Here is an 18,813-nt window from a genome sequence, read left to right as displayed (position 1 = left end):
AGATATATGAAAGTTCCATCTGTATGTTTCCTTCCATGCCAACTCTCTCAATTAATAAATGTCATTACATGAAGGGGGAAGAATCTACTATCCTGTCACATAGTCAATACATTCACATTTACATATACACATTAAAACTTAAGCATGAGTATTTAATTGAAAATTAGAGTTTAAAATGCCAAACACATGAAATAGACATTTAAATCCTTCACTATAGTTTTTTAAGACTGTAATAGTGAAATTAAACTTTGAAAACGTCTTCAAAGGTTATAGTAATCATCCCAAAGTAACATGAACTGCTATAAACTTTATAACAAATTGGTATTTTTAGCCAGTTTCAAATAGTCACAAAACTAAAAGCCTTTACCAAATCCTTAAAGTTTTAAAATGTACTAGTTCACTGAAGAAGCATTAGAAATGCAATTAAATTTTTTTAAATGCAATCAAATTATTAAGATTCAAGGCTTTATTTTTTAGAGTATTCAAAATTCTTAACATCAGTGAAAAGTTTTTCTACATATACTATGCCCAACACTAACTTCCTGGGACATTTAACTTTTCCATTACAGCTGGAGTCTGACTAAAATATAAACAACAACTAGATAAAAAGGGAGTGAAGACCTTTTCCCAAAACATAATTTTATCTGGACTACACTTTAACTTTTACAGTTCTCTGGAAGTTCAAGTGAGCATTTAATATATTACCAATGACTTTTATGTCAGCATGAATGACAATCATATTGGTGACCAATAGCTTTGGTAATGATTTTCCTCAAGGATGGGGCATGCCTAACTCATTTTTAATGCTAAAGTATCTGCAAAACAGAAAAAACTCAGCATTTACCAAATGAATGATCCCATGTAAGTATAATACCTTGGAAAGAACTGCCCAAAATTAGACTTGCTTTGGTAAAACAGGGCAGATATTCTTAAAAATATAATCTGATATTCAAGTTGTGCCAATACACCTCAGTGTATTAATTTTGGGAATAAATTAAAAAGTACAAGTGTAATATATTCTCTATGTATATAACTTTCACTCTCCATATGACATAAAACACTTGTAATAGATCATTAAAACAACGGCACCTAAAGAATCATACTATCCTGTGTCTACACCTCTTTGAAACATAATATTGTCAACTCCTCCGTCAAGGGAGTAGAATTTCCTTCTCCATCATCTTAAAAATCAGCTTTGCATAGATAGCTAAAAAATGTGTTTTCCCATTACGCATGGTTTGAAAACAGTCAAATTTTGATGTCTTAAATTTAAATATGCCTGTAGGTGATATAAAACTAATATCTTTCAATTGGTTTCTCTTTATACAGACACATATTTAAGAACTTTAAAACATCAAACTATCAAGCATGAACCAATAAAGTCAAAAGTCCATTTCTGCAGTCCTCTAATTTTCATACTTTACATTAGTACTTATTCTTGAATTCAGCTTGGCATAGTTTCCTTTAGCCCATAAAACAGAATTAGGTATATACACTCTCTACTTACATTACATATATCTGTTTGCCTAGTAAAAATACTTATTACTCAAAATCTGAGTTTCCCTATTTGTAAGTACCTATGCTGTGAAAGTGCTGCACTCAATATGTCAGCAAATTTGGAACTCAGCAGTGGCCACAGCAATGAAAGTAATGCTCAAAATTCTCAAAGCCAGGCTTCACTAATACATGAATTGTGAACTTCCAGATGTTCAAGCTGGTTTTAAAAACAGCAGAGGAACCAGAGATCAAATTGTCAACATCTGCTGGATCATCGAAAAAGCAAGAGAGTTCCAGAAAAACATCTATTTCTGCTGTATTGACTATGCCAAAGCCTTTGACTATGTGGATCACAAAAAATTGTGGAAAATTCTGAAAGAGATGGGAATACCAGACCACCTGTCCTGCCTCTTGAGAAATCTGCATGCAGGTCAAGAAGCAACAGTTAGAACTGACTGGTTCCAAATAGGAAAAGGAGTACGTCAAAGCTGTATATTGTCACCCTGCTTATTTAACTTATATGCAGAGTACATCATGAGAAACGTTGGGTTGGATGAAGCACAAGCTGGAATCAAGATTCCCAGGAGAATAATCAATAACCTCAGATATGCAGATGACACCACCCTTATGGCAGAAAGTGAAGAGGAACTAAAAAGCCTCTTGATGAAAGAAAGAAGAGAGTGAAAAAGTTGGCTTAAAGCGCTACATTCAGAAAACTAAGATCAAGGCATCCAGTCCCATCACTTCATGGCAAATAGATGGGGAAACAGTGGAAACAGTGGCTGACTTTATTTTTCTGGGCTCCAAAATCACTGCAGATGGTGACTGCAACCATGAAATTAAAAGGCGTACTCCTTGGAAGGAAAATTATGACCAACCTAAACAGCATATTAAAAAGCAGAGACATTACTTTGCCAACAAAGGTCTGTCTAGTCAAGACTATGGTTTTTCCAGTGGTCCTGCATGGATGTGAGAGTTGGACTATAAAGAATGCTGAGCGCCAAAGAATTGATGCTTTTGAACTGTGGTGTTGGAGAAGACTCTTCAGAGTCCCTTGGACTGCAAGGAGATCTAACCAGTCCATCCTAAAGGAGGTCAGCCCTGGGTGTTCATTGGAAGGACTGATATTGAAGCTGAAACTCCAATATTTTGGCCACCTGATGCAAAGAGCTGACTCATTTGAAAAGACCCTAATGTTGGGAAAGATTGAAGGCAGGAAGAGAAGGGCACGAAAGAGGATGAGATGGTTAAATGGCATCACCAACTCGATGGACATGAGTTTGGGTAAACTCTGGGAGTTGGTGATAGACAGGGAGGCCTGGCATGCTGCAGTTCATGGGGTTGCAAAGAGTTGGACATGACTGAGCAACTGAACTGACTGACTGATACTGGAATGTATTACTTATTTATTTAAAAATAAAAGAGAGAGAGCGATGGAAGAGCTGAACAAAGTCTCCAACAATTAACTTTACAAAACTTGATCTAAGGGGCTTCTCTGGTAGCTCAGCCGGTAAAGAATCCACCTGCAATGCAGGAGACCCCAGTTCAATTCCTGGGTCAGGAAGATCCGCTGGAGAAAGGATAGGCTATCCACTCAAGTATTCTTGGGCTTCCCTGGTGGCTTAGCCGGTAAACAATCCACCTGAAATGTGGGAGACCTGGGTTTAATCCCTGGCTTGGGAAGATCCCCTGGAGAAGGGAATGGCTGCCCACTCCTGTATTCTGGCCTGGAGAGTCCATGGGGTCACAAAGAGGCAGACACGACTGATCGACTTTCACGACTTAAAGTAATAAACTTTTCCTTTGCATTAAGAAATTAAGATGGATTCAATAAGAGGAAAATGACTAAAAACAAACATGTTATGCCCACTTTGCAAAACACTGTCTCACATAAATATTCCCTTGAAAGAAATTATGAATTTTTAAAAACATCCTTAGTTTTAAAATTTCTCATTGCTTAAAATCAATGATACAAAAAAATAAAATAAAATCAATGATACATAAAATCTTCAGAAGTTTTAATTGCCGTTATCTTATAAATACCAAGTTATTAACACCAAATAATTGAAGAAATCTTTAATATAGGGACATCTTTATTTTTATGTTAATTATACTGAATAATGACTATATACATATATTTTATTTAAATCTCATCTAATGGGGTACTAATTCTGTAAAACTACAACTCCAGAAAAAAAAAAGATGTATTTGATTCTCCCAAAGCCAACCATATACTAATACACAGGAAAATTCACTTTTCATACCTTAAGGTAGCAATGTGCATAGCAATAATGAAGCAGATTATCAGAAGGCTGAGTAAGGCTGCTGACCACATGCACCAACTGTTCAGCATACATCGGCACAGAATGTTCCAGATTAATTTTATCCACTAGTATCTGAACAGAAGGCAAAGGCCGGAGAGACTGGAAGTTTGTAGTATTCATGAAGTTACTTGAATTCTGGAAAATAATAATGATCACTTTATACTTCTGGAGAAATAACTGGTATGCCATGGCCTCTAGAGACACTTCAGAGTGACAAATAATGCAGTGACATCAAATTATCCTAGAAATGATGCTTTCCTATGAGACTCTCTTACCATAACCAAACAGAAACACCTTCTATTTTTAAGTACTCAAGTTGTGCCAATATTTAATTAAGAAAAAGAAAAAAGATTTCAAAGAAGGCCTATTTACTGCAAAATTATCAATGCCCTTTTAGCTAGAGCTTTTTGTTTTTTCAGTCAACTAGAATATTCTAACGACATGCCTCAGTACATTGAAAGTATTTTCTTAACTTGATAATTTCCCCCCAAATCCCAGATATTGCAAAGCCTTTATCTTCTTTCTTTTATTCACATTTAGATGACTAAAGGACTAAGTGGACTACTCTAGACAATCTGAAAGACACTGACAATAAGCAAAGTTTGTAGGATAGAAAAATTTCTGATCCATATTATATCTACTAATAACAAATAACAAACATGCAAAAGGCTCATAAAGTCCTAAGAATCTCAAGATAGGCTTTGTATTTTTAGTGTTAACAGAATTTTTCTAAGCTTCAGAGTAAATGCAGATAAATTTCCACACATCCAGGGTATGAAATTCATTAGCAAGCCATCAACTATGGTCCTTGAACTTATTTCCATACCTGTAACTCTCAATGAGGAACAGTATGACCCTCCAGCCAAAGGTATGTGAAAATATGTGGGAAGGGCAATTTAATTATTTTGTCCGTCTTTCATCATCACAAGAACAGGGAAACCATACTGGCATTTAGCAGGCATTGGCTAAAGAAAGTAAGTGCTACATGACACTTCTCTAGCCCAAAAGGTCAATAGTGCCATTATTGAGGAACACTGTGCCTAAAACTAAGCTGGACATACAATTCTTCTGTTCTGACTCACAAATAATTTGTAAACCATCATTTATTGGGCAATTACTATATTAAAGGACTTTATTTTGGATTATTAAAATACAGGAGCCCCTGGTGGCTCAGACAGTAAGGAGTCTGCCTGCAGTGTCAGAGACCCGGGTTTGATCCCTGGGTCAGGAAGATCCCTTGGAGCAGGAAATGGCAGCCCACTCCACTATTCTTGCCTGGAGAATCCCATGGATGGAGGAGCCCGGCAGGCTACAGTCCATGGGGTCACAAAAAAGCGGACACGGCTGAGCTACTTCCCTTCAGAAGTGAAGATATAATATACAGTAAAGCATACAAATCTTAAACATACAGCTCAACAAATTTCCATGTATGTAATCACCACACATTTCAAGCACACTGGTAGGGCCCACCAGGGGCAGCCAATGTTCTCACCTTGATCATCACAGATTAGTTCTGTCTGTTAGTCAACTTCACTTGAACAAAATCACACATAAGTATATACATATGTCTGCTTCTTTCATTCAACATATCATCTGATAATTATCTAATGTTCACTCTTTGAGTCAACACATATCATATGGAATGACTATTTTTATTTCTACTCATAACTCTTGTCTTAAGCTCTACATTTTCTGATTCTAAAATAGCCATTCTATCCTTCCTCTGATTGGCAATTAAATAGTGTATCTTTTTTTATCCTCTTTTTTCTAGCTTATGTTACTGTTTTCAGTTCCAGAATTTCATTTTGTTCTTTTTTTAATGCAGTGAAATCTTATGAACGCTTCTACTTTTTTGTTTCTTTCTTCAACTTATTAATCATGGTTACTTTAAAATCCAAGTCTATACTGTCATATTTTAATTTTTCTCCTTTAAAATTTTACCAGATGATCTCTTTACCCAGCAACACAATGAATAAATTACCAGTGGCTGACAGAGAACAAATACACAAAATGAAATTAATGCATCTTAGTTCTTTGTCATACCTCCACAAGCTCTTATTTAAAGTGTGGACAATTTTTATTTATATAATCATTGTGTCACCATGAAAAGAAATATATCCCCCAAAGTAATAAATTAAAAATAACACATAATACCTTATATGTATATAGCCGATTCAGAAAGCAATACATTGGTTATGGACCTAAAATATTAATCATCTAATAAGTGTTAACAAACATATTCACTGGGTTCCTAATATGTGCAAAATGGTTTAGACACATTATCTCATTGAATATTCTAAATCATTCTAGGAGCTAGGTACTTTGGGGGAAATGTTAAATGCCAGTACCCTGGCAATCTTAAAATCCACGCAGACCACAAAGTAAGGCTTAAACCACAAGACACCTAATGGCAGAGCATCCTGTGATATTATCAAAACAGGGGAAAATAGAACTACTAAAAGATCGTTTCTCACTCAATTTCTCATCTTGAGAAATGCTGCTATGGGAAATTTTCTCATTAGCATCCCTCATTCAGGGGGTTTTCCATCTACTCTTTCAGAGTACACTGTAATTGGAACCAAATCCCTGTCATCGAGGTACCCTACCATGTGTGCTGGAGCTCAGGTGGCACCCTAGATTCAGGGTTGTCCCGAAAGGGAAAAGATGAGCTGACACAATTACTGACTTGCTTTTGCTGTCCATTAAGTAATTAACTATCTGAATCTATCTGGGACTTTTTGCTTCTTTACTGGATGACTATCAGCCTAAATGAAAACTTATAATTTTCTTTTGTTTCTCAGAAAAGGAAGACAAGGGTTAGAGATTAGATATAAAGCAAAGTCTCAAAGGTGTCATAGCTTATACACGGTCTGATATCTATACCCATGTGCTTCACCATTTCTTCATAGAGTTTTGGCTTGACGTTAACCTATCTAATTATTTATACATGTTGTTGTTCAGTCACTAAGTCATGTCCAACTCTTTGTGACGTCATGGAATGCAGCACACCAGGGTTCCCTGTCCTTGACCGTTTGCTCAAATTCATGTCCATTGGGTCACCGATGCTATCTAACCATCTCATCTTACTAAGAATTAACAATCATAGTTACATTGCTTAACATCATCATGGATAACTATATAAAAGATACTCTCTTACACAACTTACTCTTACAGTATCATAGGACCAACAATACGTATATATGAGAAAACAAGTAGTGAATGACAAAGTATACCTTTTCCCCCATAATAACAGGTAGCAAATGATCCAGCAAATTGAATTCAGCCATGAAAATTGTGAAGGTACATTTGAGGAGAGTAACACTTGTATGTCGAGTAGGAATATATTCCTCTAAACAGGCCACTTCCTCAGGATTCAGCATTGTTTCACTTTCATCCTTAGTATCTAAAATGAAATAATAAAAATTCAATGAAAAATTATTTTTAAATAATTTCCTCAGTTAACTAAAAAATTAATTAGTTCTCCAAAGTTGAAGATCAAGACCAGCAAACTTTTTCTATAAAGAGCCACAAAGAAAATACTTTAGGTTTTGTGTGTTAGTTTGTCACAATTATTCAATTCTGCCACAGAATTACAAAAGCAGCCACAGACTTAACTGAATGAGTATGACTATGTTCCAATAAAATTTTATCTATAAAAAATGAAAATTAGATTTCATAGTTTTCATGTGTCACAAAATGTCAACCTTATTTGTATTTTTTCCAATATTTGAAATGAAAAACCCATTATCAACTCATGAGCTGTACAAAAAGAGGCAGTAAGTCATAACTGACCAAACCCCTGATCAAGAGCAACTAAACGTCTCCGGCACTACTGACAGACATACACTTGGGAAAATGGTCTGGAAATATATACTAAAGGTAACATACATAATCACTTTACCTAAGTGATCCTACTCTTAAATTCCCAACAGAAATGAATACATATGTTTATCAGAAGGGATGTACTAGAATTTCGGTAGCATCACTACCATAATAACCAAAAACTAAAAACTAACCAAAAATTCATCATCAGTAAAATGGATAAGTAAGTCATGGTATATTCAAAAAAGGGGATACTGAAAGGAAAGGAGAATGAATACCACAAACATAATGTAAACTAAAGTCACAGACAAATGAGTACACACTGTGTGCCTACGGTATTCATGAGTTCTAAAATGTGCCAAAAGATATGCTCCAGGGGTTAAGAATCTGCCTGCCAATGCAGGGAGCATGGGGTGAATCTCTGGTCCAGGAAAATCCCACACAACACAGAGCAACTAAGCCAGTGTGCCACAACTACTAAAGCCTGGATGTCTAGACCCTGTGCTCCACAACCAGAGAGGCCACTGCAGTCAGATGCCCGCACACCACAACAAGGAGTAGCCCTGCTTGCGGCAAGCAGAGAAAGCCAACGTGCAGCAATACAGACCCAGTAAAGTCAAAAATAAATTTAAAAAAATTTTTTTAATTAAAAAATAATTATTTTTTAAATAAAATATGCCACAATAAATATAGGATAAGTATGGAGAGTATTTACCCTTGGGGGTCAGAGTAACAATCAAAAGAGGGCAAGGAGTATTCTGCAGTGCTGGTAAGGTTCCATACCCTGAACAGTTAATCATATAGATGTGCCTAAGTTTACAACATCCACAAAATTTTACCCTTAAGATTTTGTGTGCTTTCCAGTACATATATTACATTTAAATGAAATAACTAAAAAAAAGAGTGGAGGAGAACTGCTAATTTACTCAGAATGAGAACTGCATGTATAAAGTCAATTAGCAGCAGTTTCTTTACATAGGTCATATTTCTGAAATTATAAACTCCTTCAAATAATTAATTTTACATCAACACGTATATGCACATGTGTATGTATGTGTGTAAATAGCATAATCCAACTGTGGAAGAGACTGCAAATGGCTTTTTTTTAACAACAACAAAAAAAATCTGAGTTTTAAATCAAGTGGATGGACTCCTTTTAGAGAACATATTTTCCAACCTCCCTGGCTGCAGGGTACAAGGACAACTACTAAGTCTGGGTCAATGAGATGACTGAGCCATGTCATTAAATGAAACTACATACCTAATATTTTCTCTTACCCCACTTGATACAGATTAAAATCAGACATTGTAATGCTGGGTCAACATTGAGCATGCAGAAGAGGTGTACCTCAGATGGCAGGAAAACAAGATAGAAGGAATTCTGGGTCTAAGACAACATCATCAAACAGTCACCCTAGTCTCCTGGATTACCTACCAGTGTTGGCTTTAACATGATAAAAATTAATTATATACTGTTTTTTGTGTGAACATTAGTTTTCATTTCTCTAGGTTAAATGCCCAGGAATGCAGTTGCTGGCTACATGGCAGCTGCTTGTTAAGTTTTTTAAAAATCTGTCAAACTGTTCTTAGGAGTGGCTGCACCATTTTACATTCTTAGCAGTAATGAATCAGTAATCTAGCCTTCTTCACATCCTCCACAACATTTGGTGTTGACACCATTTTCTGTACATACTATCCTCAGTTCAGTTGCTCAGTAGTGTCCAGCTCTTTGAGACCCCATGGACTGCAGTACGCCAGGCTTCCCTGTCCATAATCAGCTTCCGAAGCTTGCTCAAACTCATGTCCATCGAGGCAGTGATGCCATCCAACCATCTCATCCTCTGTCATCCCCTTCTCCACCTGCCTTCAATCTTTCCCAGCATTAGGGCCTTTTCTAATAAGTCAGCTCTTCACATCAGGTGGCCAAAGTATTGGAGCTTCAGCTTCAGCATCAGTCCTTCCAATGAATATTTAGGGTTTTTTTTTTTTTTAGGATAGACTGGTTTGATCTCTTTGCCGTCCAAGGGACTCTGAAGAGTCTTCTCCAGCACTACAGTCCAAAAGCATCAATACTTTGGCATTCAGCCTTCTTTATGGTCCAATTCTCACATTCATACATGACTAGTGGAAAAACCATAGCTCTGACCACAGGGAACACTGTCAGCAAAGTAATGTCTCTGCTTTTTAATATGCTGTCTAGTTTGGTCATAGCTTTTCTTCAAAAGAGAAAGTGTCTTTTAATTTCATGGCTGCAATCACCATCTGCATCTGATTTTGGAGTCCAAGAAAATAAAGGCTGTCATTCTTTCCATGGTTTCCCCACCAACTTGCCATGAAGTGATGGGACCGGATGCCATGATCTTCGTTTTTTTTAATGTTGACTTTTAAACCAGCTTTTTCACTCTCCTCTTTCACTTTCATCAAGAGGCTCTTTAGCTCCTCTTCACGTTCTGCCCTAAGGATGCTGTCATCTGCATATCTGAGGTTATTGATATTTCTCCCAGCAATCTTGATTCCATCTTGTGCTTCATCCAGCCTGGAATTTTACATGATGTACTCTGCAAAGAACTTAAACAGGGTGAAAATACACAGCTTAGACATTCTCATTTGCAATTTGGAATCAGTCCATTGTTCCATGTCCCATTCTAACTGTTGCTTCTTGACCTGCATACAGATTTCTTCATTTCAGTTCAGTTCAATCGCTCAGTCGTGTCCAACTCCTTGCAACCCCATGAATGCAGCACGCCAGCCCTTCCCGAGTTCACCAACTCCCGGAGTTCACCCAAACTCATGTGCATCAAGTTGGTGATTTCTTAGGGGGCAAGTAAGGTGGTCTGGTATACCCATCTCTTAAAGAATTTTCCACAATTTGTTGTGATCCAAACAGTCAAAGCCTTCAGTGTAGTCAATGAAGCAGATGCTTTCCTGGAATTTTCTTTTCTATCATCCAATGGATGCTGGCAATTTGATCTTTGGTTCCTCTACCTTTACTAATTCCAGCTTGAACATCTGGAAGTTCTCTGTGTATGTACTATTGAAGCCCAGTCTGGAGAATTTTGAGCATTACTTTGAGTGTGAGATGAGTGCAATTGTGCAGTAGTTTGAACATTCTTTGGCACTGCCTTTTTCTGGAATTGGAATGAAAATTGACCTTTTACAGTCCTGCGGCCACTGCTGAGTTTTCCACATCTGCTGGCATATGGAGTGCAGCACTTTCACAGCATATTTTAGGATTTTAAATAGCTCAGCTGGAACGCTATCACCTCCACTAGCTTTGTATATAGTCATGCTTCCTAAGGCCCGCTTGACTTCATACTGAAAGGTGTCTGGCTCAAGATGAGTGATCACACCATGATGGTTACCTGGGTTATTAAGATCTTTCTTTCGTATAGTTCTGTGTATTCCTGACACCTTTTCTTAATATCTCCTGCTTCTGTTAGGCTCATCCCATTTCTGTCCTTTATTGTGCCCATCTCTACATGAAATGTTCCCTTGGTATCTCGAATTTTCTTGAAGAGATCTCTAGTCTTTCCCATTCTACTGTTTTCCTCTGTTTCTTTGCACTGATCACTTAGAAAGGTTTTCTTATCACTCCTTGCCATTCTTTGAACTCTGCATTCAGATGGATATATCTTTCCTTTTCTCCTTTGCCTTTTGCTCTTCTACTTTTCTCCGCTATCTGTAAGGCCACCTCAGACAACCATTTTGCCTTTTTGCATTCATTTTTCTTGGGGATGGTTCTGATCACCACCTCCTGTACAATGTTATGAACCTCAATTCACAGTTCTTCAGGCACTCTATCAGATCCAATCCCTTTAATCTCCTTGTCACTTCGTACTGTACAATCTACTGTACAAATTACAATACAATCGTGATTTGATTTAGGTCATACTTGAATGGTCGAGTGGTTTTCCCTACTTTCTTCAATTTAAGTCTGAATTTGGCAATAAGGAGCTCATGATCTAAGCCACAATCAGCTCCTGGTCTTGCATTTGCTGACTGTATACAGCATCTCCATCTTCCACTGCAAAGAATATAATCAATCTGATTTCGGTACTGACCATCTGGTGATATCCATGTGGAGAGTCATCTCTTGTGTTATTGGAAAAGGGTGTTTCCTATGATTAGTTCATTCTCTTGGCAAAACTGTTAGTCTTTGCCCTGCTTCATTTTGTACTTCAAGACCAAACGTGCCTTTACTCCAGGTAATTCTTGACTTCCTACTTTTGCATTACAGTTTCCTATGATGAAAAGGACATCTTTTTTTGGTGTTAGTTCTAAAAGGTCTTATAGGTCTTTAAAGAACAGTTCAACTTCAGCTTCTTCAGGATGAGTGGTTGGGTCAGACTTCGATCACTGTGATACTGAATGGTATCATTCCTAGCACTCATCAGTATGATTGGCATGGAGCACACATTCAAACAAGCTGCCAGAAAAGAATTCATGAACATACCAAGCATTTATGGCACTGTGTTATGTGATTTTGTAAAATCACAAATCTTTGGATGAAGGTTCTATTAGCTCTTATTTTAAATACATCATTTGTATTTGCATGTGTGTGTTAGTCGCTCAGTCGTGTCTTTGCAACCCTCCTCTGTCCATGAAATTTCCCAGGCAGGAATACTGGAGTGGGTTGCCATTTCCTTCTCCAGGGGATCTTCCGGACCCAGGGATCAAACCCAGGTCTCCTACATTGCAGGTGAGATGCTTTACCATCTTAGCTACTAGGGAAGTGTCATTCAAATCAACTTGCAAGAGATTCAAAATTAAGCCAAAACAAACCTGGTTTTAGTCTACTATATGGTTCATATTCATGTTCCAAGGCACAAACAACCATTTTTAAAATTCTGTGTACTGCACTGCTGTCCAAGCGAAAATCAAGAGGACCTATTACAAGGCTTTTGGTAGACTTTTCCTGAACTGTTCCCAAATCTTCACTCTTCCCTGAAGAAAAGTCTTGTTGATTTGCAGAACCTACAAGAAGCCAAAATTCATATTAATATTGTAAGCATCAATCAGATATATCAAGTATGTATTTTAACATTACTCTTATCTTTTCAGCTTAGAGCTTCCTGCCTTAAGAAAATTCTACATCAGGTGGATACATAGAACCCTGCTGATCTATTTTTCTTTATGCAGAAGAGATGTTATCAACAAAGAAACCAGTTACTTTAAAAAACAATTATTCCTGTTATCTATTTACTGTTATAAGATCTGCCATAAAACTAAAATTCTTTTTTTTTTTTAGATATTTGAAATACAACTTTATTCTGATTCTAAACGAAAAGGAATGGGAATGACAGTAACAAACAAGATTCCGCCTCTCAATATTGTCATGTGACTATAGCAGTCTTATATTTGAAACTCAAGGAGGAAACAACTGTGTTCCAAAACACCTAAATATGCAGGTCCAAAAAATGAAGGTATTTTTTTTTTTAACTGCCACATTCACTCCAAAGCCCATCCATCTCCTTCAGCATCCAAAGATTAAGCACATGTTCTGCTTAGCTATATAATAAAGTGGCAAACACGCTGTACCACTGACATCACAGGACAGTTGCCTATAAAACTAGACTTCTGACGCTGGGCCCCAGCTTCACTTTCTCACAGGTCATCATCTTCATCCGGGAGAGCAGTTGTCTGAGCAACCTCTAAATCGTGCTCGTACTGTGCTGCCAAGGCTGGGTCCATGACCACCTCTGGCGGGGCAAGAGCAGGCATGGCGACAAACTCCAAGTTAGGGTCTCCAATCAGTTTTCTAGCAAGCCAGAGGAAGGGCTTTTCAAAGTTGTAGTTACTTTTGGCAGAAATGTCATAGTACTGAAGATTCTTTTTTCGGTGGAAGACAATTGACTTTGCCTTAACCTTTCTGTCCTTAATATCCACTTTGTTGCCACACAACACAATTGGGATGTTCTCACACACTCGTACCAGATCTCTATGCCAGTTAGGCACATTCTTGTAAGTAACTCTTGATGTTATGTCAAACATTATAATGGCACACTGAGCTTGTATATAATAACCATCTCTCAGTCCACCAAATTTCTCCTGACCAGCTGTATCCCATACATTGAACTTAATAGGTCCTCTGTTGGTATGGAACACAAGAGGATGGACCTCAACACCCAAGGTAGCTACATACTTCTTCTCAAATTCACCAGTCAGATGACGCTTCACGAATGTAGTTTTTCCAGTACCACCATCACCAACCAAAACAAGTTTGAACTGAACTTGGGGTTCTCCTTGGGCAGCCATCGCGATGTTACTTCCAGAAGCGTCTCCGCGCCCGTCTGACTGAGCCTAAAATTCTTGAAAAATTATTCTCAGACATTTAACTGGCCTATACCCAGTAATTCTGCAGACAAAACTATTATGTTGACTGGAAAGTCAGATTCTGGAAGAAGTTGCATTTTACTACTATTTTATCTTAGAAGTTTCACTGAAAAATTGATTGTTTAAAACTACATGTTCAAAGATGACTTGAGAGTTTTATAATGACCATGGAAGTAAACAACAGGTATTACCCACTTTGAACTTTTTCTAAAATAAAATCACTATGGCCATGCTCCAAGGATGGAAGCCAACTTCCTCAATCCCTTATCTGCCCATATATCAAAGAGGAACCAAGGCTGTTTTCTAAAGAAAATCTTGGCTCAACCTATAGGTATTTCCTTTTATCTAGTATGTCCACACTTACATAAAATATAAATCCACTATTTTAAGTGATAACATACAGTAAATTTCAATTCTTGAGTCTTATGTTTATTCAAACAAAAATAGGAAAGCAAAACTTTCTAGCATTTTACTACTTTTAGTTAAACACAAAAATTCTCCATCCACATATACTTTTTAATAACTTTTTAAAAAGTACATTTCCTTCATTTCAGAAAAAAGGAGTCCAGCTCAGTCTCTAGTTTCAGTACCAAATACAAAAAAAAAATATTTATTATTTATACATTCTTAACAAGATGACTATATATAAATGGAAATGTCACAAATAAACAAATGAAGTTAATCTTAAAATATATTTTATGATACACATAAATAATATTGAATCACATTACATATTAGGTGAAAATAACATTATCATGAACATAAAAAAGAAATCACTTTCCATAGATAAACCAGGTATTTCCAGAGTTACCTGTTAGGATGAGGCAACTTGAAGATAATCAGAAGGACTCTGGTTGGAAATCAATATAATCTAAAACAAGGCAAATATCCTGCTTTTGAGTCCTGCAGGAGCTTCTAGGCTTCTTTTTAAAACTGACACTTCTTAAGAAGACCATTCTTTTAGACATCAGATTGTCTCTAAAACAATGAAGTCTAAAGGATTTTTTTTTTTTTTTCAGATAATGCAACTTGACTACAATGCAGTTTAAATTTAGATGCCAGTCGCTTATCTAAAAGGTAAAACTGTGACTGACTTTCAGCTGCATCTTTTCAGCAAGGTATTTTACTCATGCCCACCTCGATATGTTTGGTAATTCCAGCCCCCTGAATGTTTGGTATTCTTGTTAAGAGTAAAGATAATACCCAGTTAGCCTAAGGATAATAGAGGACTTGCCAGTCTGTCCATGGAGAATTTTGAGCATTACTTTGCAAACATATGAGATGAATCCAATTGTGAGGTAATTTGAACATTCCTTGGCATTGCCTTTCTTTGAGATTGGAATGAAAACTGACCTTCTCCAGTGCTGGAGCCACTGCTGAGTTTTAAAAATTGGCTGGCATATTGAGTGCAGCACTTTAACAGCATCATCTTTTATGGTTGAAATAGCTCAACTGAATTTCATCACCTCCACTAGCTTTGTATGTAGTGATGATTCCTAAGGCCCACTTGACTTCGCATCCCAGGATGTCTGGCTCTAGGTGAGTTATCACACCATCGTGGTTATCTGGGTCATGTAGATCTTTTTTGCATAGTTCTTCTGTGTATTCTTGCCACCTCTTCTTAATATCTTCTGCTTCCGTTCTAGGTCCATACCATTTCTGTCCTTTATTGTGCCCATCTTTGCAGGAAATATTCCTTTGGTATCTCTAAATTTTCTTGAAGAGATCTCTAGTCTTTCCCATTCTATTGTTTTCCTCTATTTCTTTGCACTAATCACTGAGGAAGGCTTTCCTATCTCTCCTTGCTCTTCTTTGGAACTCTGCATTCAGATGGGTAAATCTTATCTTTTCTCCTTTGTTTTTCGCTTCTTTTTCTCAGCTATTTGTAAGTCCTCCTCAGACAACAATTTTCCCTTTGTCCATTTCTTTTTCTTAGGGATGGCCTTGATCACTGCCTCCTGTACAATGTCACAAACCTCCATCCATAGTTCTTCAGGTACTCTATCAGATCTAATCCCTTGAATCTATTTCTCACCTCCACTGTATAATCATAAGGGATTTAAGTCATACCTGAATGGTCTAGTGGTTTTCCCTACTTTCTTCAATTTAAGTCTGAATTTGGCAATAAGGAGTTCATGATCTGAGCCACAGTCAGCTCCCAGTCTTGTTTTTGCTGACTGTATAGAGCTTCTGCATCTTCGGCTGCAAAGAATATAATCAGATTTCGGTATTGACCATCTAGTGATGTCCACGTGTAGAGTCTTCTCTTGTGTTGTTGGAAGAGGGTGTTTGCTATGACCAGTGGATTCTCTTAGCAAAACTCTGTTAGACTTTGCCCTGCTGCATTCTGTACTCCAAGGCCAAATTTGCCTGTTATTCCAGGTATCTCTTGACTTCCTACTTTTGCATTCCAGTCTCCTATAATGAAAAGGACATCTTTTTGGGGTGTTAGTTCTAGACGGTCTTGTTGGTTTTCATAGAAACATTCACCTTCAGCTTCTTCAGCATTACTGGTTGGGGCATAGACCTGGGTTACTGTGATATTGAATGGTTTGCCTTGGAAGTGAACAGAGATCATTCTGTCATTTTTGAGATTGCACCCAAGTACTGTATTTCAGACTCTTTTGTTGACTCTAAGGGCTACTTCATTTCTTCAAAAGTGAGAAGAAATTTGTGCTACAGTAGTAGATATAACGGTCATCTGAGTTAAATTCACCCATTCCAGCCCATTTTAGTTTCATTCCTAAAATGTCGATGGTTCACTCTTGCCATCTCCTGTTTGACCACTCCCAATTTGCCTTGATTCATGGACCTAACATTCCAGGTTCCTATGCAACATTGTTCTTTAGAGCATTGAACTTTACTTCCATCACCAGTCACATCCACAGCTGGGTGATGTTTTTGCTTTGACTCTGTCTCTTCTCTGGAGTTATTTCTCCACTGATCTCCCATAGCATATTGGGCACCTACTGACCTAGGGAGTTCACTTTCAGTGTCTGATCTTTTTGTCTTTTCATACTGTTCATGGGGTTCTCAAGGCAAGAATACTAAAATGTTTGCCATTCCCTTCTCCAGTGGACCACATTTTATTAGAACTCTCTATCAGGACCCTTCCATCTTGGGTGGCCCTACACAGCATGGCTCATGGTTTCATTCAATTAGCCAAGGCTGTGGTCCATGTGATCAATCTGATTAGTTTTCTGCAATTGTGATTTTCATTCTGTTAAGGCTAAAAGGCTTATGGAAGCTTCCTGATGGGAGACACTGACTGAGGAGAAAATTGGGTCTTGTTCCAACGGGCAGGGCCATGCTGCGTAAATCTTTAATCCAAGTTTCTGTTGATGGGCAGGGGCTGTGTTGGCCAAACTATGATGGAAATAATGAAGATAATGAGACCTCCTTCAAAAGGTCCTATGCATGCACTGGCGCACTCAGTGCCCCTGACCCTGCACCAGGCCACGGCCAAGCCACGCCTCCACCAGAGACTCCTGGACCCTCACGGGCAAGTCTGGGTCAGGCTCTTGTGGGGTCACTGCTCCTTTCTCCTGGGTCCTGGAGTGCACTAAGTTTTGTTTGTGTCCTCCAAGAGTCTGTTTCCCCAGTCCTGTATAAGTTCTGGTGGCTCTATGGTGGGGTTAATGGCGACCTCCTCCAAGAGGGCTTATGCCATACCCAGGTCTGCTGCACCCAGGCTCCTGCCCCTGGGGCAGGCCACTGCTGACCCATACCTCCACAGGAGACAGTCAAACACTCAAAGGCAGGTCTGGCTCAGTGTCTGTGCAGTTTCCTAGTGCACATAAGATTTTGTATGAGCCCTCCAATCATCTCTGGTGGATATAGGGTTTGATTCTAAATGCGATTTCACCTCTCCTTGTTGAGGCTTCTCCTTTGCCCTTGGACGTGGGGTATATTTTTTTGGTGGGATCCAACATTCTCCTCAGAGAAGGCAATGGCAACCTACTCCAGTACTCTTGCCTGCAAAATCCCATGGAGAGAGGAGCCTGGTAGGCTGCAGTCTATGGGGTCACTAGGAGTTGGACACGACTGAGCAACTTTTCATTTTTCACTTTCATGCACTGGAGAAGGAAATGGCAACCCACTCCAGTGTTCTTGCCTGGAAAATCCCAGGGACGAGGGAGCCTGGTGGGCTGCCGTCTATGGGGTCACACAGAGTTGGACACGACTGAAGCGACTAAGCAGCAGCAACAACATTCTCCTGTCAATGGTTGTTCAGCAGCGAGTTGTAATTTTGGAGTTCTTGCAGGAGAAGATGAATACACGTCCTTCTATTCCATCTTCTCATCTCAGGTGTGAAAGTGAAAGTCACTTAGTCGTGTCTGACTCTGAGACCCCGTGGACTTATAGTTCACGGAATTCTCCAGGCCAGAATGCTGGAATGGGTAGCCTTTCCCTTCTCCAGGGGATCTTCCCAACCCAAGGATTGAACCCAGGTCTCCTGCATTGCAGACAGATTCTTTACCATCTGAGCCACAAGGGAAGCCAAATTTGAATTACAGAAACAAATTAATATCAAGTCTCAACAAATCAAGAATTTAGATAAAATATTTCTCTGAAGAATTCAAAATTAACCTCTAGAGAATTCAAAATATTTTCCTTTAGGTTTATAAATACTAAAAATTCCACAAATTTCCTGTTTCAAGTAATCCAAGAAAGAAGAAAATCTGAACAGAGCAGGGACAAATGCAAGCTGTAGAGTTAAACTAGCTGGGTTCAAATCCCACATATATGCTGTGTGATCTTGGCCAAGTTATGAAATCTGTATAGGACTGGCTTTTTCCTCATCTGGAAAATGGGGATATTGGTATCTACCTTACAG

At 38.2% G+C, this 18,813-nt stretch overlaps 2 protein-coding genes across 10 annotated transcripts in view; both read right to left on the bottom strand.

The window, feature by feature from the left end:
• VPS13B (vacuolar protein sorting 13 homolog B) overlaps positions 1-18,813 on the bottom strand; it is a 786,697-nt gene that overhangs the window by 685,018 nt on the left and 82,866 nt on the right. For all 9 annotated transcript variants that reach the window (XR_001919125.1, XM_018058289.1, XM_018058286.1 and 6 more), the window contains 3 exons: positions 12,426-12,617; positions 7,055-7,224; positions 3,762-3,956 (listed from right to left, as the gene is read on the bottom strand). Coding sequence is in view for 8 of the 9 variants with exons in the window: in XM_018058289.1 (XP_017913778.1) it covers positions 3,762-3,956; positions 7,055-7,224; positions 12,426-12,617 (557 nt within the window). In the remaining variant the exon portion in view is untranslated. The remainder of the gene's footprint in view (positions 1-3,761; positions 3,957-7,054; positions 7,225-12,425; positions 12,618-18,813) is intronic.
• On the bottom strand, positions 12,878-13,961 carry LOC108637516 (GTP-binding nuclear protein Ran-like). Its single transcript, XM_018058295.1, has one exon. It carries the CDS (start codon positions 13,896-13,898, stop codon positions 13,248-13,250), a length of 651 nt encoding a protein of 216 aa, XP_017913784.1. The 5' UTR covers positions 13,899-13,961; the 3' UTR covers positions 12,878-13,247.

Source organism: Capra hircus, chromosome 14 (assembly GCF_001704415.2).
Source record: "Capra hircus breed San Clemente chromosome 14, ASM170441v1, whole genome shotgun sequence".
Taxonomy (NCBI): domain Eukaryota; kingdom Metazoa; phylum Chordata; class Mammalia; order Artiodactyla; family Bovidae; genus Capra; species Capra hircus.
The sequence above is the reverse complement of the archived record's forward strand: the minus strand, read 5'-3'. Positions and strand labels throughout refer to the sequence as shown.

Bases quoted from the DNA above. Each gene is read 5' to 3' on its own strand.
- LOC108637516 (XM_018058295.1), bottom strand. From the start codon at position 13,898: ATGGCTGCCCAAGGAGAACCCCAAGTTCAGTTCAAACTTGTTTTGGTT.